The sequence below is a fragment of the Fulmarus glacialis genome, unplaced genomic scaffold (assembly GCF_000690835.1).
Source record: "Fulmarus glacialis isolate BGI_N327 unplaced genomic scaffold, ASM69083v1 scaffold4820, whole genome shotgun sequence".
Lineage (NCBI taxonomy): Eukaryota > Metazoa > Chordata > Aves > Procellariiformes > Procellariidae > Fulmarus > Fulmarus glacialis.
In genome coordinates this window covers 1-24,982 of record NW_009186930.1, presented here as the reverse complement: position 1 = coordinate 24,982, position 24,982 = coordinate 1, and the positions used below count along the sequence as shown (strand labels likewise).

Below are 24,982 nucleotides of genomic sequence, written 5' to 3'. Positions count from 1 at the left end.
AGACTTTATTTTTTCCTGGCGTATGGTGAGAATTGATCAGAATATGCGGTGATCTGATCAGGAATTTAATTGACACTGCCTCATCTTGTTCTTTAAACTATGTGATCCAGATTAGGACTATAATTGACTTCTCACTGCCTGTAATGATCAGTAGCAACTATCCAAACCAAGCAGTCCTAAGTGTTGCAGCAGAACATCCAATTCAAGTAAAAACATTACCAAGATTTCAATTGTTACAATTTGACTTGTTCGCCACAGAACAGAATCCAGATCAATGGCTTAGACATTGATCATGTAACAAGTGTATTTTTAAATACAATATTTTTAAATACAAATTTTGGTGTAGGTAAGTCAGTCAGTGAGTAATTGCTCTTAATGCTTTTCTTTTTAATTCTGTTCCTTATGAAGCGTTGCTTGTATGGCAAGGTACCTGGGTGCTCTGAGTTAGAGCAACTGGCACCTCTGGAGAAAGCCATTTGCATTAGAAGTGTTCATGCAAAGGGCTTATTCACAGGTATAAAACTTAAGTGGTTGTTGAAGGAAGAGTTGCCTCTGCTTCTGCTGATTATCTAGATGGTTGCTAGGCTTCTCTTTAGGCTTTGTAAAACTTTAATCATGCAGCAAATACAGAAGGAAGGAAAGGGAATTGGGAGAAATAAGTATGTGCTTAGTATATTTCCATTCCGAACTCACAGGAATCAGCAAAGACCTCCACTGCAACACATGTGCGGCAGAGGTGTGTCATCCTGCACAGCTCTTCAGGCAGAATGCTATCAATGGAGCAGTGCCTGGAACAACAGCAGATCTCTATGTGAGTGTTGTGCACCAAATGACATGCCTAAGGGGTTGGATAGATTTCTTATATGAAATGTTCTATTTGAATGTAAGATGCAATTGCAATAAATCTGAGTCTGTTCCTTTGCTGCTGTAGGAACTGTATCATGTAGCCCTTATCATAAACCTGACATGTTCTGTATTAAAAATAGGGGGGTTTACTGCCATTAAGATTATTTATGATAGTTTGATCTGATTAGTCTTCTTTTAATTTCTAGACTACTTTTCCCCAGTTGTTCCTGTGCAAACAATGCCATTTACTGCAAAAGGTTTTTTCCTTGTTTAGTGTTTATACCCTTAATTTATTTTTGGAAGGTAGCCATATCCTTTTACCCTTCCTTTTGTTAGACTAGGTAAGCCACACACTTATAGTTTCTTTTATCACCATGGCTTTCTTTTCTTTGGCCCTGCTAGTAGCATGCCTTTGCATCTCTTGCAGTTTGAATTCATTGTCCTTGAACATGGTTCGCCAGAATTTCTTTACTTGTTGTTCATCATGGTAATTTAGTCTCAAATATCTGAAAACTGAAGCTAACATGTATATGCAAGAGATAAATTATTGTTGTTTGGCTGCTTTATGTAATAACTAACCTAGCTAAGTGAACTGCTTTGTGTAATTTTTGTATTCTGTGTATTTATCATATTAGCTCTAACTGGTTAATTTCTACAATATGCACCTTCATGGTTCACTAAAACCATGGAAGAAGATGTTTTCGTACCAATAACTATGGACTAAAGTCTGATCTCACACCAGACTAATAGCACGGCTAAGACTAGAATCTGGCATTATAGGAAAAGAATAATGCTTCAGTAAAATGTTGTGGTTCGTAGTTTTTCCAGAGTGATTGAAAAATGTACTTGCAGTGTGACTTTCTTTTTATTTCCCTTGGATTCACTTGAAATGCTGGATGCCAGAGTCTCTAAATAAAAACTAAAGGGAAATTGCTATTTCTTAGGTTTGAAAAGACATGCTGTCCTTTGTCTCATTGGGTTAAACAAGAGGAAGTGCAAAGTCCTGCATCTGGGGAGGAAGAACCCTATGCACCAGTACATGCTGGGGGCCGCCCAACTGGAAAGCATCTTTGTAGAAAAAGACCTGGGGGTCCTGGTGGACACCAAGTCAAACGTGAGCCAGCAGTGTGCCCTTGCGGCAAAGGCGGCTAACGGTGTCCTGGGCTGCATTAGACGAAGTATTGCCAGCAGGAGGAGGGAGAGGATCCTTCCCCTCTACTCAGCACTGGTGAGGCCACATCTGGAGTGCTGGGTCCAGTTCTGGGCTCCCCAGTACAAGAGAGACATGGACATACTGGAGAGAGTCCAGTAAAGGGCCACAAAGATGATTAGTGGCCTGGAGCATCTCTCCCATGAGGAAAGGCTGAGAGCTGGGACTGTTCAGCACGGAGACGAGAAGGCTCAGGGGATCTCATCCATGTGTACAAATACCTGGAGGGAGGGTGCAAAGAGGACAGAGCCAGGCTCTTTTCAGAGGTGCCCGGTGACGGGACCAGAAGCAGTGGGCACAAACTGAAACACAGGAGGGCCCATCTGAACGTGATACAGTTAGAGCCAGATCTGCAGTCCTGCCAGGAGCTACAACACAAGCCATCTATGCACAGTATAGGTAACTTGGATATAATTTGCCTCAGTTTCCATACTAATGTTGTTGTTAGTGCTGTCTGGTAATGGTGCTGGGTAAACAAGGGAATTTCTTCTGCCTCTGAGAGATGGTTTTTTTCCAGTTCACTTGGAGCATGAAACCTGTGTTTCCAGCCAGCTTGCCAAGTTGTGTATTTCATAATAGGCATGGCAAAGGGATTCTGCTGCCTGTTCTATAGGAGAAAAATGTGTTATATACAAATAAAATGTAAATGATGCTACTGAGAGCTGTACTCATTGTAGTGGGCACTTCCAAGGATTTCCATTGTAAAATATATAAGGTGGCTGTTTCTGTGGTACTGTTCTATAAATAATTTCTGTAAAACAGAGATACTGTGTACACATGTAATTATTGGTTTCTTGCTTATGACTTGGATGCCCCAAGCAGGCTTTTCTTCTCCTGTAGGAGACTCTGAAATGAATTTATGAGAAAGATGAGGATCTTTCACAAACAGAGGTGCTCGATGCGGAGTTTTGTTAAGTAAACACACATTTGATCAGCATCGTAAGAGATTTATCTGCTTACCATTTCGTTGATGTGAATGATATTGCTAGAAGTGCACGTCTCCATCAGTTTCTCTAAAGTGGTGGTGTAAATGACAACAATCTTATGATGTATTGGATTTTTATGGGAATTAGGTTGTATTTAAAATATTGATATCCCCTGCTGGAGTATCTGGCGTGGCTATCATCACATTTGTGTAAGTCAGGGCTCAGAGTATTCAACTTAAAATAAATGCCAAAGGATTATTCAGTTAATATACTACATTTACATAGTGCTAGTTTGCATGGTTCTAGAAGCAAAGATTGATTGACATTTGTGTTTGTGTTACTTCTACAATGTGAAAGACCTGTAAAGGGGACACTTGATGAGAAATGGTGTGTGATTGTCATCTCTCAAGTATAAGAAAACAGTACGGAGTCACAAATACTCAAACAGAAAACGGAAATATTCTAAGTGATGGTCTGTTCAGGGCTGGGTGCTCTAACACCCTAACACCTCTAACAGTACGTAAGCATCAGTAGAGAACAATGTTTGATACTCCGATGCTTCATGTACATGTTATGGAGCAAACCCATTTGTTTCCTTTTGATTTTTGCAATCTCATATATGGGCTTATTGACCATATAAACTGTTTGCTAGGACAGAGTATTAAATATTTTTCTGGGTTAAAATATATCTTGCATAAATCTACTGGTGTTTTATTGATGATAGTTTTAGACTGCTGAGTCTGCGTTTATATTCTATAAGAGATGGTCTTTTTGTTATTTCAAAGAAACTGAGCAGTAGAATTGATTAGAACAGAATTGTAGGTGAAACAGGTAAGTTTGGAAACCACTACAAAGGGCAATGTGTTCTTCCCATTGCTACTCTGGAAAGAAATGCCACACATTAAAATACTGAATGCACATGGTTGTTATGTGTACTTTGGCAACCAGCTAGAATCACTAGACTTATCATATACTCAACTTTAAGCTGCTGCCAAGGAGAGACTGATAAAAGGAACAGAAGGATGATGGATGAAGAGGTTAAAAATGGAGATGACATGGTTAAATGCCAGTAGAGATAATCAGTTTTTCCTAGTCACACATGTGAACTTGACCCCAGCATGTCAGAAATGCCATATATTGATTATAGCTTTGAAATTTTGCAGGTTCTTAGAAAAAGCAATAAGAGCTCTTTTCAACTTAAAATAAAAATCTTTGCTCAGGTGTTGTATCTCTTTATACCTGTGTTCTCTCCCTACCTCTCTGCTCCATGCTTCCCTTTTTCTTCACCCTTAACTGCTTAGCCCACTGAAAAGACAGTTAGCACTGAAAGCCAGTTCATCCTTCTGCCGGTCCCTCTCCCATTCCTGGGCCTGCTGTGCAAGAATTCGTGTTGTCTGTAATGAAAGTAAGTTTCCACGTGCCTAATTCAGCCTTGAGGACCTTCATGATCCCACCAGCTCTGGTGTAGAAGGAAATGATAGACTAGAAAAGGCCTGTCCACTAGAAAGGAATCCTCATTCCGTGTGGCTGACAGGACGTTTTTGTATACCTAAGGAATGGTATAATTTCCTAGAAGACTACCAATAATGACATAAAAACCTTTCTCGCATCAGGAACCATTTAGAATGCCATAGTGAGCAGAACTCAACTCCTTAGCTGTTGAACAAAATGATAGATATACTGATAGTAATACTTTGAAAAGATCAAGAGACATCTGTTAACATTAGGATGCAAAAAAGATTAGGTCTAGTCAGAAAAAAAATGCAGCATTCATAAATCAGGAAGGCATTACTCTGCAGACTCATGCTTAGGACACTGAGCTCTACAAGTGATTCACATGTCCTTCATGCCTGTTGTCCTGTCAGTTCACTCACCAGATTTGGTAGAGCAAAGATGTGGTTCTTCTCCAGGATTAGTTGCTTTCATGTGCTTTGCAATCTTCACTCCACTTTGAACATGGACTGATGTTTAAGTGCTTAGCTGAAAACAAAAATATCCTTTAAGCTGTTTGGACAGACCCACTTTACACAGCTTTTGAGCCTTATTTTAGTTGGTTTTGATTACCATTCAGTTTTCTACATTGTGCAAGAGTTGGAGAGCAACTCCAGAGAACAAATGCTGTATGGTTGATATCCCATATGGTTGCTAGTGTTTGAAGTTTAAAACAACAAATTTTACAAATACTGTGACAGATAATGAAATAATTCAGCTGCTTCCTAGTAACATTCCATACATATGGCTTATGTTTTCATCTCACACATAAGGACATAAATATGAACAGTGCTACATGTACTGGTATTTCATGCCTCTTAGGACATGTCCAGTCTCTGCTGTTGAGCTTATAGCCTACAAAATTGTTGTAAAAAGGTCTTTCACACATCCATGTGATGCTCTCCTCCATCAAACTTGCAAACCCAGCATTGATGTGAAGACAACATAGATTTCAGAATTGCTGACTGCCCTGCTTGCAGTTGTGAAGTGCCATGGGTAGCTGGCATCTCTGCAAAACATTTGAAATGTATGTGAATATGGTGGGGAGTTGATACTGAGATCCTGTTGCTGTGCAGCTTTGTGTATACCTTAAGAAAGGAGGATGGTTTTTTTCTTATCCAATTAATAGAGGGAAAATAAAATCAAACTTGTATGTCAGTAGGCGTGGATTTAATGATTAACTTTTTAATGACAGATACTGTGTATCTGTGTTAAACAATATTTCATATCTTGACTTGCTACGTGTGTTCACGTATCAGGCAAGTTTTAATAACTGATGTTAGGTCAGATGTTTGTACACATAGGCACAGGCCTCAAGGTCTTTGTCTTTATCTTGGTAGTCAGTGTTCTGGCCCCCTCTGTGTGTTATGTTTGTTTCCTGTCTGTATCAAAGTGGTGGAAAAATAGAAGAATATTTGACAGAAATCACTTTGTGGAATAGACTGAAATGCAGTTACGAGGGCTAAGTACAAATCTTATCTTTTCCCCTGCCTGCAGTAGTTCAAACCCTTCAATAGTTTTTAATTAAAAGACAAAGGCAGATATTAATGCCTTTATTAATGCCTCAGCATTAATTTTTTGTCTTCAGTGTAACTGGGCACCAGTTTCAGAGACAATCTTTGCACTTCTACTATGAAGCACACTAGATCATATCCTAGCAGATACGGCTTTGCATTTGTTAGCAAGATTGATAATTCGCTATTTTTTAAGGTGCCCTGTTGCTTTAATTTCCATTAGAACAAAGATATTGTATACCTCATACAAAATGGAAGGGGGAGGAGGCAAATGATGTAAGGAATGTGGGAGTTAGATCCACCCAACATATTATATACTGAAGAGGTATAACAAAAATATTGATAAAGGTCTATTAAATATGTACAATTGATTCTATTCATCCTAGTGAAGGAGAATGAGGGTAAAAATGTGTTAAAATAGAGAACAGGAATCTTACAGCAATTGCTAATTTTGAGTCCATGTTATCATAAAATCATAGAATCCTAGAATATCTCAAGCTGGAAGGGACCCATAAGGATCATATCCTTGCATTTCCTTTTGTGCACAGAACAAATTTAATTTGTGATCCAGGTTGTGATCCTGGTAGCTCCTATTGAATTGCACTACTGCAATGTAAGGAGAATTTTGCTTTTTACTTTCTGAAAGTCTAGGTATAGTACCCGTAGCACTCACATTTACACATCGTGGCACACAAATGCACTTGTAATTTCTCCTCCTGGTTCCAATCGGTGTATATCTCTGAGGTTGTTATCAAGAACAAAACTAGATCAGGAGAAAAGCCACCAGACTGAGCTCAGGAGGCCAGAGGATCTAAAGATGACAAATGTGAATTGAAGAAGGGAAAATTAGGAAAGAATAGGACAAAGTAATGTGATAAGAAAACTTCATGTTTAAATGAAAGGGGCTGGAGTGACAGCTTTTACCTGAGGATAACCTCATGTAGCAAAAGACATTTTGGTCCTGTGAGTGAGACCAGAGAACAGCAGCAGCAGCAGCTGTCATTTCACTGCTGTACTTTGGTTGGGGTTGCAGCGTTCACCCAGCTGAGATGGGGGCAGAGACGTGTGGGCGTAAGTGTGTAAGGTGCGTGAAGGTGGGAAGCAGCAGCAGTGGAGGGGGCAAAGGCAGTTGTTTGCTGCTGAGACAAGGGGTGTGATGGAAGGACCTGTGGTATGAGGAAGAGCTCCTCCTGCCCCGTAGGACCTCTGTTGATTGAATGCACTGCATGGGACGAGTTTGATTGAAACCCTTTATTGGTAGAAGTGTTTTCTCGGGAGAGGCGTCCCTTGGAGTCTCGGCCGGGCGTGGGAGCGCTGGCACAGCGGCACCCACGTCGGCAAGTTCCTCATTCTCGTCTCCTTGCGCCCCACAAAGTGAGGTGCTGGGCGAGAAGGCAGGTGGTCTGCTGCGCTGGTCCCTCCGCTCAGCTTCCCATGGCCGTGTCCTTCAAAAAAGCAGGACGCTGCGAATACTAAAAAGTGGAAAGGAAAGGAGGAGTTACAGGTGCTGTGGCTGTGGGTGTTAGGGAGCAGGCAGCGGGGCAGGCATGTGTGCCTAAGGACCAGCCGCCTTCTTTCTCATCCAGCCTCTTCCTAACTCAGTTGCATGAGACGTGCAGCAACAGGGCAGCCTTCAAAACCCTGCTGAAAGGAACCCCTCAGGAGCTAAGGCACCTTGTTGCTCCCCAAAGCTCTTGTGCTGCAGCTGTAAGATATGTTCTTCCTTCCTTTGGCTTTTATGCTGTTGTCGCCAATGATGCCCCTTACTCCTCGTTCTCTTTCACCTGTCCTGTGTTTTCAAACAGTCCTCTGAGGTGTGGTGTCTGAGGGTCTGTGCTGGCTTCAGTCAGTGCCGCGGAATCTCTGCTGAGCTGAACCATGAGCCGGAGGGTTCCCTGTGCTGAGTGCGGGCTCTTCCCTCTGGGTTACGGCAGATCTTCCCAACACACGGCTCTGGGCCCTGCTTCCTCAAAAGGCTTGGATGCTTTTTGAGAAGGCAGTATTGCATGCTCTGCCTGCCAGAGTGTTGGGACTGTTTGAATTTTAGGTGGAGGTGGCATTTGCTGTATCTTGCTCCTGCTAGTCAGGGTCTCACCTTTTTCCTGTACGTAACAACTCAAATCCCTCGTTCACTTTAGCAATTGGCAGCGTGTGCGTGATCAGCAAGTCTGAGTTGAATTTCTTCTCCAAATAGCTGGAAACTAATTTGGGGATACAATCTCTCATCTTCCAATCTAGAAATGGGAGAAAGCACCTGCAGTGAATAATCGGAGAAACGCTGTTTTGGTAAGGTAATGTTTGCCAACAGTGTAGCAGCTCTTCTCTGACCAGAATATCAGAGTCGACCAGGGGCTTGTCCCCTCTACCAGGCTGTGCTGACCTGTAAAATATATTTGAGGCGGTGCCCTTGTAAAGTGCGGTAGCTACTTCTCGGAATGCATCAAAATTAATAGGATGAGGCTAAAGATGAGAGGGTCCCTTCTTTGAGCTGGGGGTGTAGCTGGAGGGAGTGAGAAGGTCCTTGAGCTGCACCAGCCCCTCCTCTGGCATAAGACAGAAGCACTTACACTGCAGTGAAATGCAAGCTGAGATCAATTGCTGGGGCTCGAGGGGAGCGTGTGAGAGTGGCCACCGCTGAAAGGCCAGGTAGCGGATACGTGTGTGATGGAGGGGCGGGGATGAGAGAAAGCGAGAGAGTGGAAGAGGGAAGAGGAGTCTTGTAGTGGAAGGAGAGAGCAAGGTGCAACAGGAAGGTATTAGTGGGGCAACAAGGAATTGCTTTCATGGGACATTATGATCTTCCTACACATACTCAGGACTGAGCGACTAGTACTGGTGCCTTTATCTTGTGAGCAATTTTCCTCTCCTTCGGAGGAGAGTGGTTGTGTCCTCATTTTAGTCTCCGGTTAGCATAGACTGTTGTGTTGAACTGTGTTGAACTGTATGAAATAGTTACAGGTTTATTAGCATGTTTCATGCCTATCTATACAGTGGAAATGCAGCGCCCCTGTTTAGTTGTGGGGTTTTTTTTCTGGAAAGCCCTCTCAAAGAGGCTTCCTGGGACATTGCCAAGCTTGAAATATTCTTGGTGACCAAGAGGTTAGTGAATAATGACTATGAGGAAAAGCATCTTTTGTCCTACAGCTGAGGACATTGCTCAGGTGGGAAAACTTATTTTCAAGGGGAGAATTATTCATATGCACTGAAGGGTACCTGTTCCACAGACATGGAGAAGGCTGAGGTACTCAACAATTTTTTTGCCTCAGTTTTCAATAGTAATCTCTCTTCCCACATCTCTCAAGTCCCTGAACTTCAAGGCAGGGGAATGAAGTCCTTCTCATCAGAAGTGAAGATCATGTTTGAGATCACCTCAGGAACCTGGACATACGTTAAGTCCATGGTACCTGACGAGATGCATCCCACAGTCCTGAGGGAATTGGCTGATGTAGTTGCCATGTCACTCTCCATCACATTTAAAAAGTTGTGGCAGTCAAACGAAGCGCCCAGTGGCTGGAGAAGGGGAAACATCACACCCATTTTTAGAAAGGGTGAAAGAAGGACCCTGGCAATTACTGACCGGTCAGCCTCACCTTCGTGCCTGGTAAGATTATGGAACAGATCCTCCTGGAAGATACATTGAAGCATATGGAAGACAGGGAGGTGACATGGCTCACCAAGGGCAAATCATGCCTGACTAACCTAGTGGCCTTCTACGCTGGAGTGACTGTGTCAGTAGACAAGGGAAGATCTACGCATGTCATCTACCCGGACTTCTGTAAGGCCTTTGATACGGTCCCCCACAACATTCTTGCTGCTATTTTGGAGAGATATGGGTTTGATGGGTGTACTGTTAGATGGATAAGGAATTGGCTGGATGGCCCCATCCAAACAGTCAATGGCTCAATGTCCAAGTGGAAACCAGTAAGGAGTGGTGTTCCTCAGGGGTCCGTGCTGGCACCAATACTGTTTAATATCTTCATCAGTGACATAGACAGTGGGATTGAGTGCACCCTCAGCAAGTTTGCAGATGACACCAAGCTGAGTGGTGCAGTTGAGGGAAGGGATTTCATCCTTGGCAGGCTTGAGGAGTGGGCCCATGGGAACCTCATGAAGTTCAACAAGGCCAAGTGCAAGGTCCTGCACCTGGGCTGGGGCAATCCCCAGTATCAGGACAGAGTGAGGGATGAATGGATTAAGAGCAGCCCTGCAGAGAAGGACTTGGGAATACTGGTGGGTGAAAAATTGGACGTGTGCCAGCAATGTGCACTTGCAGCCCTGAAAGCCAACTGTATCTGGGCTGCATTAAAAAGAAGCATGGCCAGCAGGTCGAAGGAGGTGATTCTCCCCTTCTACTCCACTCTTGTGAGACCCCACCTGGAGTACTGTGTCCAGCTCTGGGGCCTCCAACACAACAAAGACATGGACCTCTTGGAGCGGGTCCAGAGCATGGCCACGAAAATGGTCAAAGGGCTGACACTTCTCCTATGAAGAAAAGCTGAGAGAGTTGGGATTGTTCAGCCTGGAGAAGAGTAGGCTCTGGGGAGACTTTATTGTGGCCTTTCACTGCTTAAAGGAGGCTTGTAAGAAAGATGGGGAGAGACATTTTACAAAGACTTGTAGTGACAGGACAAGGCGCAATGTTTTTAAACTGAGAGAGGGTAGATTTGGATTGGACACAAGGAGGAAATTTTTTATGATGTGGGTGGTGAGACACTGGAACAGGTTGCCCAGAGAAGTTGTGTACGTGCCATCATTGGAAGTGTTCAAGGTCAGGTTGGATGAGGCTTTGAGCAACCTGTTCTAGTGCAAGATGTCCCTGCGCACAGCAAAGGGGTTTGACTTTGAAGGTCCCTTCTAACCCAAACCATGCTGTGATTCTATGATTTGGGAACTACCATGAAAGGAAAAGATGGAAATGTCCAAAATGTTTTCTTGAGTTTCATACCTCCAAGCAGAGTCCCCTTCCATGTACGCCCAGACAGCAGAAGCATAGGATCGATGGAAATCACTGAACCAGGAGCTGGTACCCCAACCATCACGCAGACGCCAGTGTTCATATTGCAGGAGGCCAGGGCAGCAGTCTGATGGGACAGGCAGGTGAATTAGAGAACGCGCTGATGAGTTTGTCAGAAAAAGCATTCTTTCTGTGCAGCCATCTGCCCCTCCCTGGTAATCTTGGAGAGCTCAGTGCCTGTCCTGAGACTCGTACATCATTTTCTCCTAAAGCCAATAGGCTGCCTTTCTGGGCAAAGATGTGCCCAGTAGTGCAGACGGCAGGTAAGGAACTGCCTGCTGGGGTGAATTTTGCCCTGATGGGAGCCTGTGAATGAGCTGGGAGGGAGGACACGTGCTGAAATGCCACCTACCATGGTATCCGCATGCCCGATGACCTCAAAGGAGTAGTCCACGCCATGACCAGTCATCTCAGTGAGCACCTCCTGGATGGGCTTCTTGAAGTCCCGAGGACTGATGCATTCGGTGGCTCCCAGCTCCTTGGCCTTGGCAAACTTGTCTTTGTTGATATCAACAGCAATGATGCGGGAAGCTCCAGCCGCCTTGCATCCCATGACAACAGAGAGGCCAACTCCTCCGACACCGAAGACGGCACAGGTGGAGCCTGGTTTTACCTGCACAAGATGGGGCCCTGTGAGTCTCCAGCGTGAAGAGGAGCTTTCTGTTGTACAGGGTTGGTGAGGGTGCGAGGGCGGCTGTGGGGTGCTTGTGCTCGACGTGGCTGAATACCAACCTTGGCGGTGTTGATGGCAGCCCCATAGCCTGTGGGAAACCCACAGCCGAGCAAGCAGACTTTGTCCAGAGGTGCAGCAGCATCTATCTTCGCAACAGCGTACTCTGGGATCACGGTGTATTCTGCAAAGGTGCTGACCCACAGGAAGTGGTGGATCCGCTTCCCTTTGCAAGTGAACCGGCTGGTCTTGTCAGGCAGCAGGTTTTGTGGTTCAGAGAGACTGTTGGGAGGTGCATACATTTGTTATTCATCAAGTAAAGCACCCGTGGGGTTGTCAGATTTGTTGACGGACAGCCGACCGCATTTAAGTGTAGGGGAAGAAGAAGCAAACTCACTGGGACTTCAGGCAGTAGTTGGATTCGGGATTCAGGCAGAAGCTGCATTCCCCGCACTGTGGAAGGCAAAGGGGGATGACTTTGTCTCCTGCAAGAAAGCGGGTCCCTGTTAGGTGCCTCTCGCTCAGCAGGCCCTGAGGTGCTGCCTGCTGGGACGCCTCTGCTGAGCTTTCTGGTGGCAGCATCCTACCACGAACCCTCTGCTTTCTCTGTCAGGAGGAAATGCTCAGAGCCCCACTCGTGTGTGTGGGGAATAGACCAGGAAAGTGTATGTGACAGGCCAGTGCAATAAGTGTGCACTCAGGTTTTGAGCCACTGACGCAGGAGCAGGGGGGAGTTTCTGAGCTCTGGGCAGCCTCATCCGCTTTGAGAGCTGACTCCTGGGCGTGTGCTTGTGCGTGTGTCTTACCTGGTTTCACAGAGGTCACTCCTTCTCCAACGCTTTCCACAATCCCAGCTCCTTCGTGGCCTGGGATAACTGGGAAATCCACATTAGGAAAGCAACCTTCCAGAATGTGGTCATCTGTGCGACAGATGCCACTGGCTACAATCTGTTTGGAGAAGAAAGAGCAGATGAGCTTTAGAAATGGCCTGGCCTCTGTTTAACCCAGTTTGTGGAAGGATTTTTTACGGGGCTTCTCTGGACAATTAAGGCCTATTAGTGGACACAGATCTCTGACAGGTATATTCAAGGTATAACCACAAGAAAAGCAATTCCCACAAGGCAGAAAAAAAATATTGAAATGTGTTTTTACCTTGATACGGACTTCACCTGCCTTTGGAGGTGCAACCTCCACCTCCTCGACAGAGAGTGGCTTGCCCACGGCCCAGGCAACGGCAGCTCTGCATCTGATAACCTGGAAGCAACAGAGGGGATTACGCTGCATGGGAATTTTTTGCCTTTGGCGCACGGTCGGGGACGGTCGTCTTACAATCACCTGAAGCAGAGCTGCACAGCGCGCGTCTCTGCGCACTGGAGTGTGCGCTGCTGGAGCTGCGCAGCTGTCCTGTGCTCTTTCCTGGGGGACTTGCTGGGTGGGTGGGATGCGGTGGGAGAGCAGAAACACGGGAGCGCTCGGCTGTACGCGAAGCCAAGTGATGTTCAATAAAGACTGGTGAGGTGTGAAATGCAAAGATGAAGTGACCAGTCCGTAGAGGGTAAGGCTTGTGTTTTTCCTGGGATCGTGGACCTGGAAAAACCTGCCTGCCTTGTGTCTGTGGGAGAGGGCTCTGGGGGTGACCCCGGGGCAGCAGGGCCGAGCTGCTGCAGCACGGGAGAGCTGCGGCCCTGCGGGGGGGTATCCTCCCGACAGCACCCGATGCTGGTGCCCTGCCCAGCCTTTGGCTAGTCTGTGCTAAGGGGAAGGTGAAGACAGCTCTGGCCCCTCTCCTCTTTGCCGCGTGAGTACCAAGTGGGTTCCAAGCTGACTTTTGGTAGGTGAAGATCCCTGAAGGAAAGAGACTCTGGTGTACTGGGCAGATTTGACAGCAACATGTGCGCTTTTGTGTCTTCAGGCCAGAAGGACAGCACTTCTAGTACCGGTGGAAACGCCTGTTACAAGCTTTGCTGTACGGTCTTGTAAAATACTGGGCTGAAGGTACCTAAGAGGGGTTAAGGAACGATCCCCGTCTGGCTGGCAACTGGATAATTTTTTCCCATGCCGAAGGGATGATTTGTGTGTGGCATCTCTCAAACCCCAAGCCAATCACCCCAGAGCTGGTTTGATGTCAGCAAAATTCAGCTTCCAGCTTGAAAGGGGTTTTGCCAAGGAAAAAGTTGAATGCAAGAGATGAGTGGCTGCAAGGCTGCACCTCTGAAGAGCTGTTTCCCTGCCAAAGCGGGAGCGCAAAGCGGGGCTGAGCGGGTGGGTGTTTTTCAGAGTGGTACGACACGGTATTTTCATTTCTGAGCTGCTCAGCAGAACAGGAGAGGAATGCACTACCTAACGCAGGTACCAACATGTGCAGTTATATGAAAGCAGAAGCTTGTGTAATTCAAAGGGGTTTGGATGGGCTGCGGGAGCAAGGTCAGAGGAAACTGGGTGCGCAGTAGAGGTGCGCAGGCTGAGCCGTTTGCAGAATATTTCCCCAAGAGCCGGGCACCTCGGAAAGGAAGACGGGAAATGAGTTGTCCTTACTTTTCCAGAAGTGGCCATGTGGTCTTAGCAGAGCTGTTGCCGTCGCTGCAGCAGGCTGGAGGGAAGCTGCCGCCCGTCTGGCCAAAGCCCCGTGCGAATGGCCCAGCTGGAGCACTCCTGGGCAGCTGCCGGGGGAGGCAGGGAGCGTGGAGGGTGTCCTGCTGTGGGGCCTTCGCCGGAGAGCGGGGAGCGGAGGTTCCTCTGTGTCCGATGCCGGACGCTGAGGAGCACGGCGAGTGTTGAGTAGAGGAGCTGGATAGCGGCAGGGAGCTGCTGATGGGCGGCAGTCACGCTCCACGGGGAGTGGGCAGAAGTCCACCGGGGAGGCTTTTATTGGTGGCTCTGCCTTCGGCCATGGCCTGCCCTCCCTGCATGAAAGGCACAGAGAGCTCAGCGAGATTTTTCTCCTCCGGTTGCTGCCGGCGGGTGTGGAGGGAGGAGATTCGCTCCTCGGGTTCCCTTGCTGCCAAGGGGTAGCATTTGACCTGGCAGCAGTTCACATCAAGGTGTTTGCGAAAGGATTAAAAATTAAAAAAAAGAGAAAGACGTCAGAGAAAACATGATATGGTGGACAAACACACCATACTGCCCTTTTGGAGTGAAGCTTAACTGTCTGTTGTATTGCAGCTATTTTCACCTGGGTAGTAAGGGGAGAATGTCAGGAAGGGGGGGCTTTTCCAAGGACGCATTTGTTTCACTTGTGTGTAACCAGGTTTGCAAGGGGGTTCACTCCCCCGCGCTCTCCTGGTTCTCACAGATCTGTTTCTGCTGAGGCATCGGGTGAGATTTATAGGAGATTGGATGAGCGAGACCTTGTTGGAGGACCAGGCTAAGATGAGCACCCTGTGTGTGACCCTCAGGTTTGGAAACTGCTTCTGCACTTGGGAAGACATCAGCCCCAGGTTTATGTGTTCAGGGAACTGCCTGGAGAGTTTTGTGTGGGCGCTTGCTACTGCGTGTCCCAGCCCTGTTTCATGGGGCGAGAGGGAAGGTCAGCCGCAGCAGCAGCACTTGATGTTGCAAGGCTGAACCCCCACCTCCCGAATCCCCTGAACCTGTCTCCGGCTTCACCGATGCAGACCAGCAGCGCTACCGTGCCCCCACAGCTGGCTGAGCTCTTGCCCGGGGCATGGTGGCCCTGTGGTGTCACAGTGGCTCCAGCTGCGTGGAAGTGCTGCTGGGCAGCCTGTTCCCCAGCCTCGCTGGTCAAGCCCAACCTCTAGGTGATGGTGGCAAGTGCTGCCGTGCTGCTGTCATGGAGGTGAGCACCTGGCACTAGAGTGGCCATGCACTTGTGGATCATTTTGATCTGTATTTCAGGTGCACAGGGATGTTTAGCAGTTTTTCCCAAGAAACATCTACTTTTTTGTACATCTCTGCACACCTTTGGTGTGAGTGCTGGTGATGTATAATTTCCCTGGAATAAGGATTTTTAGAATGAAGTTTTTAAGGTTTTCAATATTCAGCGTGGTCTGCCTGCTGCATTTTAAAAAAAAAAAAAAAAATCTATCATGACTTGTGGTATGATTTATGTATTTTGCAAGAGAAAAATTTGTTTCACTTGTCCTGAGCAGCAGATGTGACAGCCCTTGAACAAAACATTGACCTGTCATCTCCCAACTATCTGTGCAGCACAGTGGTTTTTATTACTGGGAGGCATGCTCTCCATCTGATAAGCTGGAAGCAATAGAGGGGATTATACTGCATGGGAATGATCATTTGCCGGTGATGCACGGTCATGAGGATGATCTTACAAGCATGTAAAAACAGAGCTGCACAGCACGTGTCTCTGCATGCTGGAGCACGCGCTGCTGGAGCTGCACAACTGTCCTGTGCTGTGTCCTGCTGGGTGGGTGGGATGCGGTGGGAGAGCAGAAACATGGGAGTGCTCAGCTGTATGCGAAGCCAAGTGATGTTCCATAAAGACTGGTGTAGTTTAAGGTCTGAGGAAACACCATTTGTGCTTTGTCAGACAGAATTTGTCTCTTGGGATTTTTCATGGCTTTTGTGGATTTTTTCATAGTGTTGTCATGTGCTAGTGGACAGATTGTACTCTGATGGGGAGTGTGGACCCTGCTCATTCACAGGAAAGCCCCTAAACGGAGGCTCACACAGAGCCACTGCATGTGGCCCTGAACCCACCTGCAGTACCTCAGAGTCAGAGAGCCATGGGGAAGGTCTGTCAGAAACATGCTGTCCAGAGCTGCACAATCACACAAACAAATTAATCTTCAGCTGAGTGTGGTTGGGGACCTGCAGGGAGAAATACTCTAGGACAGTATGAACTATTTGTCGTTCCCCAGTCAGGAGCCACTTCATTCCTCCATGTGAAGACAGAACTAGATTGCTGCCTTATAAAATGCCCCTAACAAGAATGATTTCATGGGTTTATTGTTTTGGACCCCAGCAACTATCCTAGTAAGGATACTAACAGCAGATGTTTACTATGCTTGGCAGATTACAACAACAGAAACAGGCTTTGCATGAGCCTGAAGCGAGGAGGTTCATTGTACTTTATTCCCCAGCTCTATTTTTTTTCCTTCTTCTGCTCTGAAGCATGCTGTTATATTCTCTACCCTTCATGCAATAAGGAATGCCTTGGGAAAAACATGTATCTGGCGTATGGGGGATACTTTACCTCTCCATGCTCCTTCTTTCTGTCCTCACAAGCTAGGTTTAAACAGGCATTCTTTGGCTTCTGTTTAAGTCATGAGCTGAACATACCTTAGCTGGTACAATGAACTAGCTTGGCCTCCACAGAAAACATTTTGTTAGAGTACTCTGAGAATTGAGATATTATTATGCTCTTGTTTCTGCTAAATCCAAGTTACTGCCGGTGAGATCAATGAAGTGGAATTAAACCCCCTCTCCTTCTGTTTTGAATAGTGATGCAGTTCACACTGTTGATTCACACACAACCTGCCTTGAAAGAGATCAGAGCTCTTCCACTGAACTGCACTTGAAAAGAATTATTTTATGGTCTAGAAAAAATCTTCAGATCTGACTGGACAGGTAACTCCACAGAAACAAATGACTGAAGTTTGGGTCTTAATTGCTGTGTAAACTGAGTTTATTATACACACACTTCTTCTGTTAAAGTCTAATCTCTCGGTAAACTTATCCTCAAATCATTAACCTAGCTGGGCTCAGGGACACTTTCTGCTGACACAAACAAGTCAGTCATCATTAGCATACACTCCCCTTACTTCACAGGCTCTTCTACCCAGCTACCATGCACGCGAGTGCCTGCAAGCTCTGATTAGTACTTTTGAAAGATAAGTCAATGTTTACCAAGATAGAAATAGACTCTGTTGCTGTTTCCACGTTACAAATGCAGAAAGCAGATGCTTTATGTTTGATTTCTTGCGAACTGTTATCAGTCGCCTGTTTCTTCCCATTTACTCTGTATTCACATGTAAATGTTAAGAAACCTCCCCTTTATTTAATGGAAACAAATAACAATATTTGATGCACATTCATATTTCTTCACATTGTTTCCCAAGCATCAGATGCACTTGTATAAATTGGCCAAAGATCTAAAACCATACTGATAAAACAACTGAAATATCCCCGAGAAAGAGGTACAAAGGTAAAAAAAAAAACAAACCACAACACAGAACACCACGACAGCAGTTTTATATAAAATGCTTGGAAGTGTTAATTTGGTAAAATACCCAGTGGTGAGACATTCTCCAGTACCTAAGTCTATGATTGACTTAAATATCATTTACTGAAATTATTAATTCAAACATGTGGTCACCATAAATTTTAATCTCTGCAGTAATTTCCTTGCCTATCAGGTAACAGAATGCTAAAATAATTCAGGATGGATACATAGTTCTGATGTAGCGTTTTACTGTGCTGAGCTGCATGCACAAATCTGTTAAGCTTGCAGTGTTATGAAGGCCCAAAGAAGCAGTTTCCTTCGTTTTTCTTTTATTAAAAGATTGCATATCAAAAGTCATTTTAAAAAATCCAAAAATTTCATAACACCTGTGACGGCAGCAAGTCCTGTAATTCATAACTAGCTATTAAAAGAAAATTGCAGCACAATACAGAGGATTTAAAGCAAGAATGAGGAGAAAGAGGTACGAGGAAAAAGATTATTTCATTTATAAACGCTGTGCTTCAAGTCTGGGGTTTGAGCTTGATTCTTTTATTCAAGGATGGTGGTTGTAGACCTTTCATATCAGTTGTATTGGAGGATAATGAAGTTTGTACTGGTGCTGAGCCATCTGCTGCTTAACAACTGGGAATCCTAAAACACCAGGACACTGCGAATACTGCAATATGAAATTACAAGTTAGTGATTGTAGAAAAGCCCCTGGGCTAATATCAGCAAAACACTGCTGTTTTCTCTGAAAATCTAGGCTATTGCTGTCAACCAGAGTACTCCCTCCCTGCCCCCCCAGCCCCAGCTTGCAGCAAAATGACAGAGCAGATGTGCAAACCTTGCTGCAGATGCAGAGAAAAAAATTCATGCAAGACTGCAAAGCCTTCACTCATGAAGCCCAGGGCTCCTGGCAATTAATCACCAAATATAGCCTGGGAATTCCTTGGAGCGGGGCTTAGACACATATTTCTAGTTACAAATGGCTCTAAGGGTAACCTCTGAATAAGCCCAGCTTATTCTGGGCTGAAACACTGAAGTGTTTCACTTAGTAAAAATAGTCAGCTGCAACACGCCTCTGTCTTCAGGTTGACTGTCAGTTTTAACAAAGCTGATGGCGTCTCTGTCCTCACCGCTTTCCCCTGTTTGTTACACTAAAATCTAAAACTAACTTTATAGCACATCTAAAATAAGGACAGTCAAAAAACGAAGTGCGTGCTGCATAGTTAGAACCTGAGAACAAACCTCAGGGGCTAAATTCTTCTGTTACTTTATATTTAAAGCAAGTAACACCTAAAATAACTGCTAGCTAATGACAATGAAAAGAAAATAGGAATGTAATTCTCCAGACTGTGTAAGTTATAAATGGCTAGAACTTTCAGAAAGGGTAGTCCTCACACATGCTAAGGTGTACAAATGCGTTTCCCATTTCTGCCAAGGATAATTTTCAATTATTCCCATGGTAAAACGTGTCTCTGGCAAACAATATTTCTGATTTCAACACCCTATGAAAACAGAGTCTGAGCTGAGCTCTCACAATATTTGAGGAATGCAAGAGAGCTGAATTCTGAGTTTGCAATGTATATATGCACAAAGTACTTTCCTTTTTGAAAAGCTCTGAAGTCACTGCAATTAGTCCTAAAGTCACGCGAAGTCATACTCGATGTTACCGTACAGCTCCTTTAGGTTATTTATATAGAATCTTTACAATTAAACAATGTTTACCTCTCCCCTCTCCTTAGCAGATCAAATCCTTCATTGATTTTAGTGAAAGGAAGTGTGTGGGTTATTAATGGATCCAGAACAAATTTTTTCTTCATGTAGTCAGCAACCAATTTAGGGACTGAATCTTTACTCTTCCAGCCTGAAAAAACCCACAGACAATGGATAATGAAACGTTAAACGCTTGTGAAAATAGATAAAACTCATGGCAGCTTAAATTTTTAGATAAACTTTCTCTAGCGGAATAGCATGATGAACTGTTGCAGCATGTCTTTACCTTTACAGAGTGCCAGCAGGAAACGTGATGAAGTGCAGCTATTCTACGTATGACAAACCCAGTAAGTGCTTTACTGGTAGAAGGCCAGTAAAAATTTGAATCTTTACAGAATCCAAACTTTCCCCCACATTAAATACTGATTCAACTTGACTATTAATACATTGTCCACTAAATCACACATCATACAAGAGCCAGAGTGCTGACATCCATGTTGGTGACTGGAAACTTGACTGCCTTGTCAAAATTGGGAGGGGTAGGGGGTGGATGGGTCTCTTTTTTCTTACAAGCAGTACTAGATAAAGCTGTCTCAAATAGTAGGATGCCCCCTTTTCTCTATTTTTTGTCTTTTTATGTCTTTCTTTGTCTTTCTCTGCCTCTTCTCTCCCCCTTCTTCCCCCCTCCCTCCCTCTCGGTTTTTCTCTCTCCTCTCACCATTAACTAACAGTTTCCATAATTAATTCGCTTTGTGCTGCTTTGTCAGCAAAATAGCTATTAGTATTACTTCCAATAGGAAGGAATTCACCTAAGCATTGAATTTAGATATATCCCATTTCATTCAAGGTGATTTACAAGTTTCCCAAGCCAGTTAAATCACATCTTTCCAAGTCCTTACCTCCAAAGATGGACCCTTTCCAGGTGCGACCAGTGAAGATGAGCATTGGGTCGAAAGTGATCTTCTGTGTTGCCGGGGGCATTCCCACAACCACACTGATTCCATAGTTGTGTTGGCAACTGGCCAAGGCTGCAACCTGCATTTGAAACAGAGGGACACCCCAGAGTCATCCAAGATTTGCCGCTGGGGTACAAAAGTTTGAATTCCTTCTCCTCCTCTCAGGGCTCAGCTTGCGATTCATTTTTTGTAGCTGAAACCACATCAAACAATTTCCATTGTATCACCATTGTATCTGCTGTCATGGATTCGATATGTCCTAGCTTTGTTCTCCTTCCCTGATTTGTCTTAGTCATTAGTTATAAGCCACTGTTGGAAAGCAGATAGTGGGCAATGTGAAATTTAGCCACCCTGGTTAGGCCAGGGTACTACACTGAAGTTCCCTTTCCTAAGTTTTTGAGCACGCTTCTGTCCCTGCATCTCAGTGGCAGATAGCTGGACTTAACAGGTTTGAAGTTAGCTTGACACTTTGCCAGTGGCTCTCAGCTCCTCACCCTTGGTGCTTAGTGGGTTAGCAAAGAGAGGTAAAAAGCTAATGCCTCATTTGACCACATCTTTTGATTGCATACCATGGTTTCGGTATGGCCGATGACCTCAAAGGAGTAGTCCACACCATGGCCGGTCATTTCGATCAACACTTCATGAATAGGCTTCTTGAAATCTTTAGGGTTGACGCAGTCTGTGGCGCCCAGCTCTTTGGCCTTGTCAAACTTGTCACTATTGATATCAATGGCAATGATGCGGGAAGCTCCAGCCGCTTTGCAGCCCATGACAACAGAGAGGCCAACTCCTCCCATGCCAAAGATGGCACAGGTGGAGCCTGGTTCCACCTATAATAACCATATAAACATGGCATACTGTTACAGCCTAGGTAAAGTACAATGCATTTTCTTATTATCAACATGTTTTCACTTAAGCCAGTTCTTGTAATTTAGAGATTACCTGCTGAGAAGGAATTTGCACATGCATATCTACTAGTGCAGTAGCCAGCTATACTGTTATAATCCTACATGTGACTAAGATAAATTGCCGCTAAAATACATTTCTGAGACCAGGTTTTCATTACATGTCTCAGCTTCAGGTTCAGAGACACTTTTTTTTAATGATGCTTTATAGTCCAGCGGTGTTAAGATCTGTAGTGTCGCTCCACTGGAGACAGTGCCAGCTGTAAAAGTCACATTCATGTATTGCTACAAATTAGGAGTGTCGCATATATAGGCTTCCATGTATTCCTAGACTTAAGTTACAATAAAACAGATCAGCTCTGTTGTAACATTTTTCTAGGGGTGATAAAGCTATGAGAGAAAACTTAATAGATGGTAATAAGTATTTTTACTGGATTTTGAACTGGAGATTTCTGAGTACCTTAGAGACAGAAAAAGTGAAGTGGGAGAGAACTAGTATCTTCTTTCCACCCTGAACTCAACAGTCTATACCTCCTGGCTGCCATGCTGATGACCCGCTCACAGGCCACACAATCCTGAACAGACCCCATGAGACACCAGAAACACCCACCACGATACTTACCTTGGCAGTCTGCACAGCAGCCCCATAACCAGTTGAAAATCCACAGCCAATTAGACAAACTTTTTCCAGAGGAGCAGCAGAATCGATTTTGGCTACAGCATATTCATGCACTACTGTGTATTCAGTGAAGGTACTTGTACCAAGAAAATGGTGAATTGCTTTTCCTTTACAGGTGAATCTACTGGTGCCATCAGGCATTAATGCAGCAGCTGAACCCTTGCTGTTTGAAAGATGACCAGAAAGAATGGCAAATGAAATCTGTTGAATGTGATCAGTTTTGTATAAATAAAAATCAAATAAGGGTTGTAGGTAACCCAGGAAAACGCACTTGATTTTACTGCACAGATTACCGTTGGTGTTTAAGCAACTGTGGCACTCCCCACACTGTGGAACAAAGAGTGGAATAACCGCGTCTCCTAGAAATAAAACAGTAATGACAGAGGATTAAAAAAGGCAAACAAGACGCATCCAGGTAAAAACATGAAGAAAGTGTATTTAATCCCTAGCAAATACAAACTAGGAGTGCAGTGCTGGTTTTATTTCCTTCTGCTGCCCTTGGAAGATAAACCATCTCTCTCTGTTATAAAGGACATCATTAGGGCAAAGTTATGACAACTAATTTCAATATGCAAAACTCCTGGTGTCTTTCATAGAACTGAGTCTGAGCTATGTCATAAAACCGTGTTAGCTACTGGAATTCCTGAAGTATTCATTCAGCAGTTTATTGCATCTTCTACTTAAAAGGAAAATGGTAATACACAGGTAAAGAAACTGAGGTAAAAATTGACATCCACTAGGACAGCAGATTGGAGTGCCAAGGTAACAGGGCTGCAAACTGTGCATACAAAGAATGGGAAATTAAGCATTAATTTGCCAGCCCTTTTGAGTCTCTTTCCTATTTGCAGTCCTATTACTGTTGCAATGGAGTAAAGGTAGGTAAAATACTTGTCAGAGAAGTTGTGACACACACAAGCTAAGAAAACATCTCTAATTCTCTAGCACAATTGCATGATTAACAAAGTAGCACAGAGTTTCCCAGTGCAATATTTTACTGCTACACATTTTCCACAGCAACGATGTGTGGCAAATCCCTAATAATCTCTAAACAGGTAATCCCTAATACAGATCAAGTTGTGATTTGGCAATTCTAAAATATGGCTAATCCTTGACACATTTTTCAACGTCAAGGGAAATCTCTGATTTCTGCTAAAAAATGGAAAATGCCTACAAAACATGAAATGCCCCCCCTGCCCCGACCCTCAGTTAACTTAGAACTCTGACATGGGCTGAGTAATCATTCTGCTAAAGAAACTTGGCACATCTTGGAGCCTTTTGTAGAACTTGAAGGTGTAAATTAAGCAACATCTGAGAAGCGTGATTTTGTGCATGTGTATGTGTGTTCAGGCCTGCTGTTTCAGCTCACCTGGAAGCACATGGCAGCTACAATTAGACAACAGAGTGATTTATGAACCCAGATGTAAGAGAAAAAGCAGTTAGAGCTGTCACTAAAATTTGCAATATACATATTTCTTTGGAGTTAAAGCAGAAATCTCTAATGAAAACTTTTTCTTATCATACATACCAACCTTTGGACAGACTTCATACTTGCTGCCAGTACGAACAAAGACACTGGAAGTACGGAGGTGCATTAGAAGTGAACTACTTAGGTATTGTAACAAACTGCCTGGATAAAATCGAGCATTTCTATGCGGAGTTTGTTCACTGCGTATTTTGTTTTAATAATTTAGCCCTCGTGAGAATTTGTTCGGTCCTGTAAAAGTGTATCGAAACCCCGCCTCATCTTGCAGCAGTTGGAAGAAAATCAGCATCTTTCACTGACTTCTCTACCTACCCACTGTGGTTCAAAGCGAGTATAGCAGGAGGAGCAGCTGGTCCCGACAAGTGTCCTCAGAGCGATCCAGCCCTCCGGGCGCAGTGCTGGCTCACCTGCACTGGTGCTGCACACCAGCAAAGCCGGCTACCTACCAGTGCCCTGCTACTTTTAAAGTGAAGTAATTGAACAGAGAGACCTAAGCTCTGGTCTACTGAAGTCAATGGATTATTTAGCTGTTAGGAGAATTAAAAGAAGTTGCTTTGATGTGTTGTCTAGTGCTTTGCTTTGCCTTATTCTTAAGAGAGATTAGCTGTGTAAACTGTGTTTAAAGAACCTGCAGCTAATACCTGATTTCCTGTGACCAACAGCAAAGAACCTGTGCTCTTAATCCAATGACAGGAAAAGTGCTATGTAGTTGGAAAGCAAGCTGCAGATGTTTTTGCCAAAACCAAAAGAAAGTGAATAGAAAATCTGAAAATAAATCAAGATTGGGAACACAGAAAGATGTAAACGGCACGTAGTGTCCTTTAAGGTACCCTTGAAAAAACTCAAAGTTGGAACATTTTCCTCTGCAATACAAGTACTCACGCATGTAATCATCTTTGACTTAAACAGGAGTCTGGAAACGCACAGGGTTTGCGTTCAGTGCTGTTTCATACCTGGTTTGATGGAAGTTACTCCCTGCCCAACGCTCTCCACAACACCAGCTGCTTCATGCCCAAGAATTATTGGAAGAGGCATAACCATTGCACCAGTTACCACGTAGTCATCAGAGCGACAGATTCCCGTGGCCACAATCTGATTTAGAGGAAAGACAAGAGTATTTCAGCATTTAACTATGTCATGTCATATGTGGAAGTGAAATGATATCATATATTTGGAGAAGTCATTTGCTTCCCTCCAAAATCACATACGCACACAATAAATCTACAGGTAAAACACTTTTGCTTGTGTGATTGATGATTTTCATGGCTTGTATTAGTCTGTAATCTACAAAGCAAGGCTCCTTTATGAATGTTTGCTATGCACTACTGAGCTCTATAGGGAGTGTCATTGATTATCTGGCAGAGCCAATGTTCTAGCAATACAATTATATATGAAGAACAGAATAAAATAAATTATTCCTAATATTTATA

The 24,982-nt window shown here is 44.4% G+C and overlaps 2 protein-coding genes across 2 annotated transcripts; both read right to left on the bottom strand.

Annotated features, from left to right (window-relative positions):
• Nucleotides 1–7,434: 7,434 nt before the first annotated feature.
• Nucleotides 7,435–14,273, bottom strand: LOC104071017 (alcohol dehydrogenase 1 {ECO:0000250|UniProtKB:P80338}). Its single transcript, XM_009573106.1, has 9 exons — nt 14,207–14,273; nt 12,824–12,925; nt 12,478–12,619; nt 12,069–12,156; nt 11,734–11,953; nt 11,354–11,614; nt 10,933–11,068; nt 8,083–8,221; nt 7,435–7,459 (listed from the first exon to the last, which is right to left on the bottom strand). The coding sequence occupies exons 1-9, from the start codon at nt 14,222–14,224 to the stop codon at nt 7,435–7,437; spliced, it is 1,131 nt and encodes a 376-aa protein (XP_009571401.1). The 5' UTR covers nt 14,225–14,273.
• A 4,178-nt stretch (nt 14,274–18,451) lies between these two features.
• On the bottom strand, nt 18,452–24,644 carry LOC104070567 (alcohol dehydrogenase 1; the record flags this gene model as incomplete). Its single annotated transcript, XM_009573117.1, has 7 exons — nt 18,452–18,489; nt 19,542–19,680; nt 20,429–20,564; nt 21,055–21,315; nt 22,013–22,232; nt 22,341–22,428; nt 24,506–24,644. Coding segments are annotated over 7 exons (1,008 nt in total), but the record flags the coding sequence as incomplete, so codon positions are not given.
• Nucleotides 24,645–24,982: the final 338 nt, after the last annotated feature.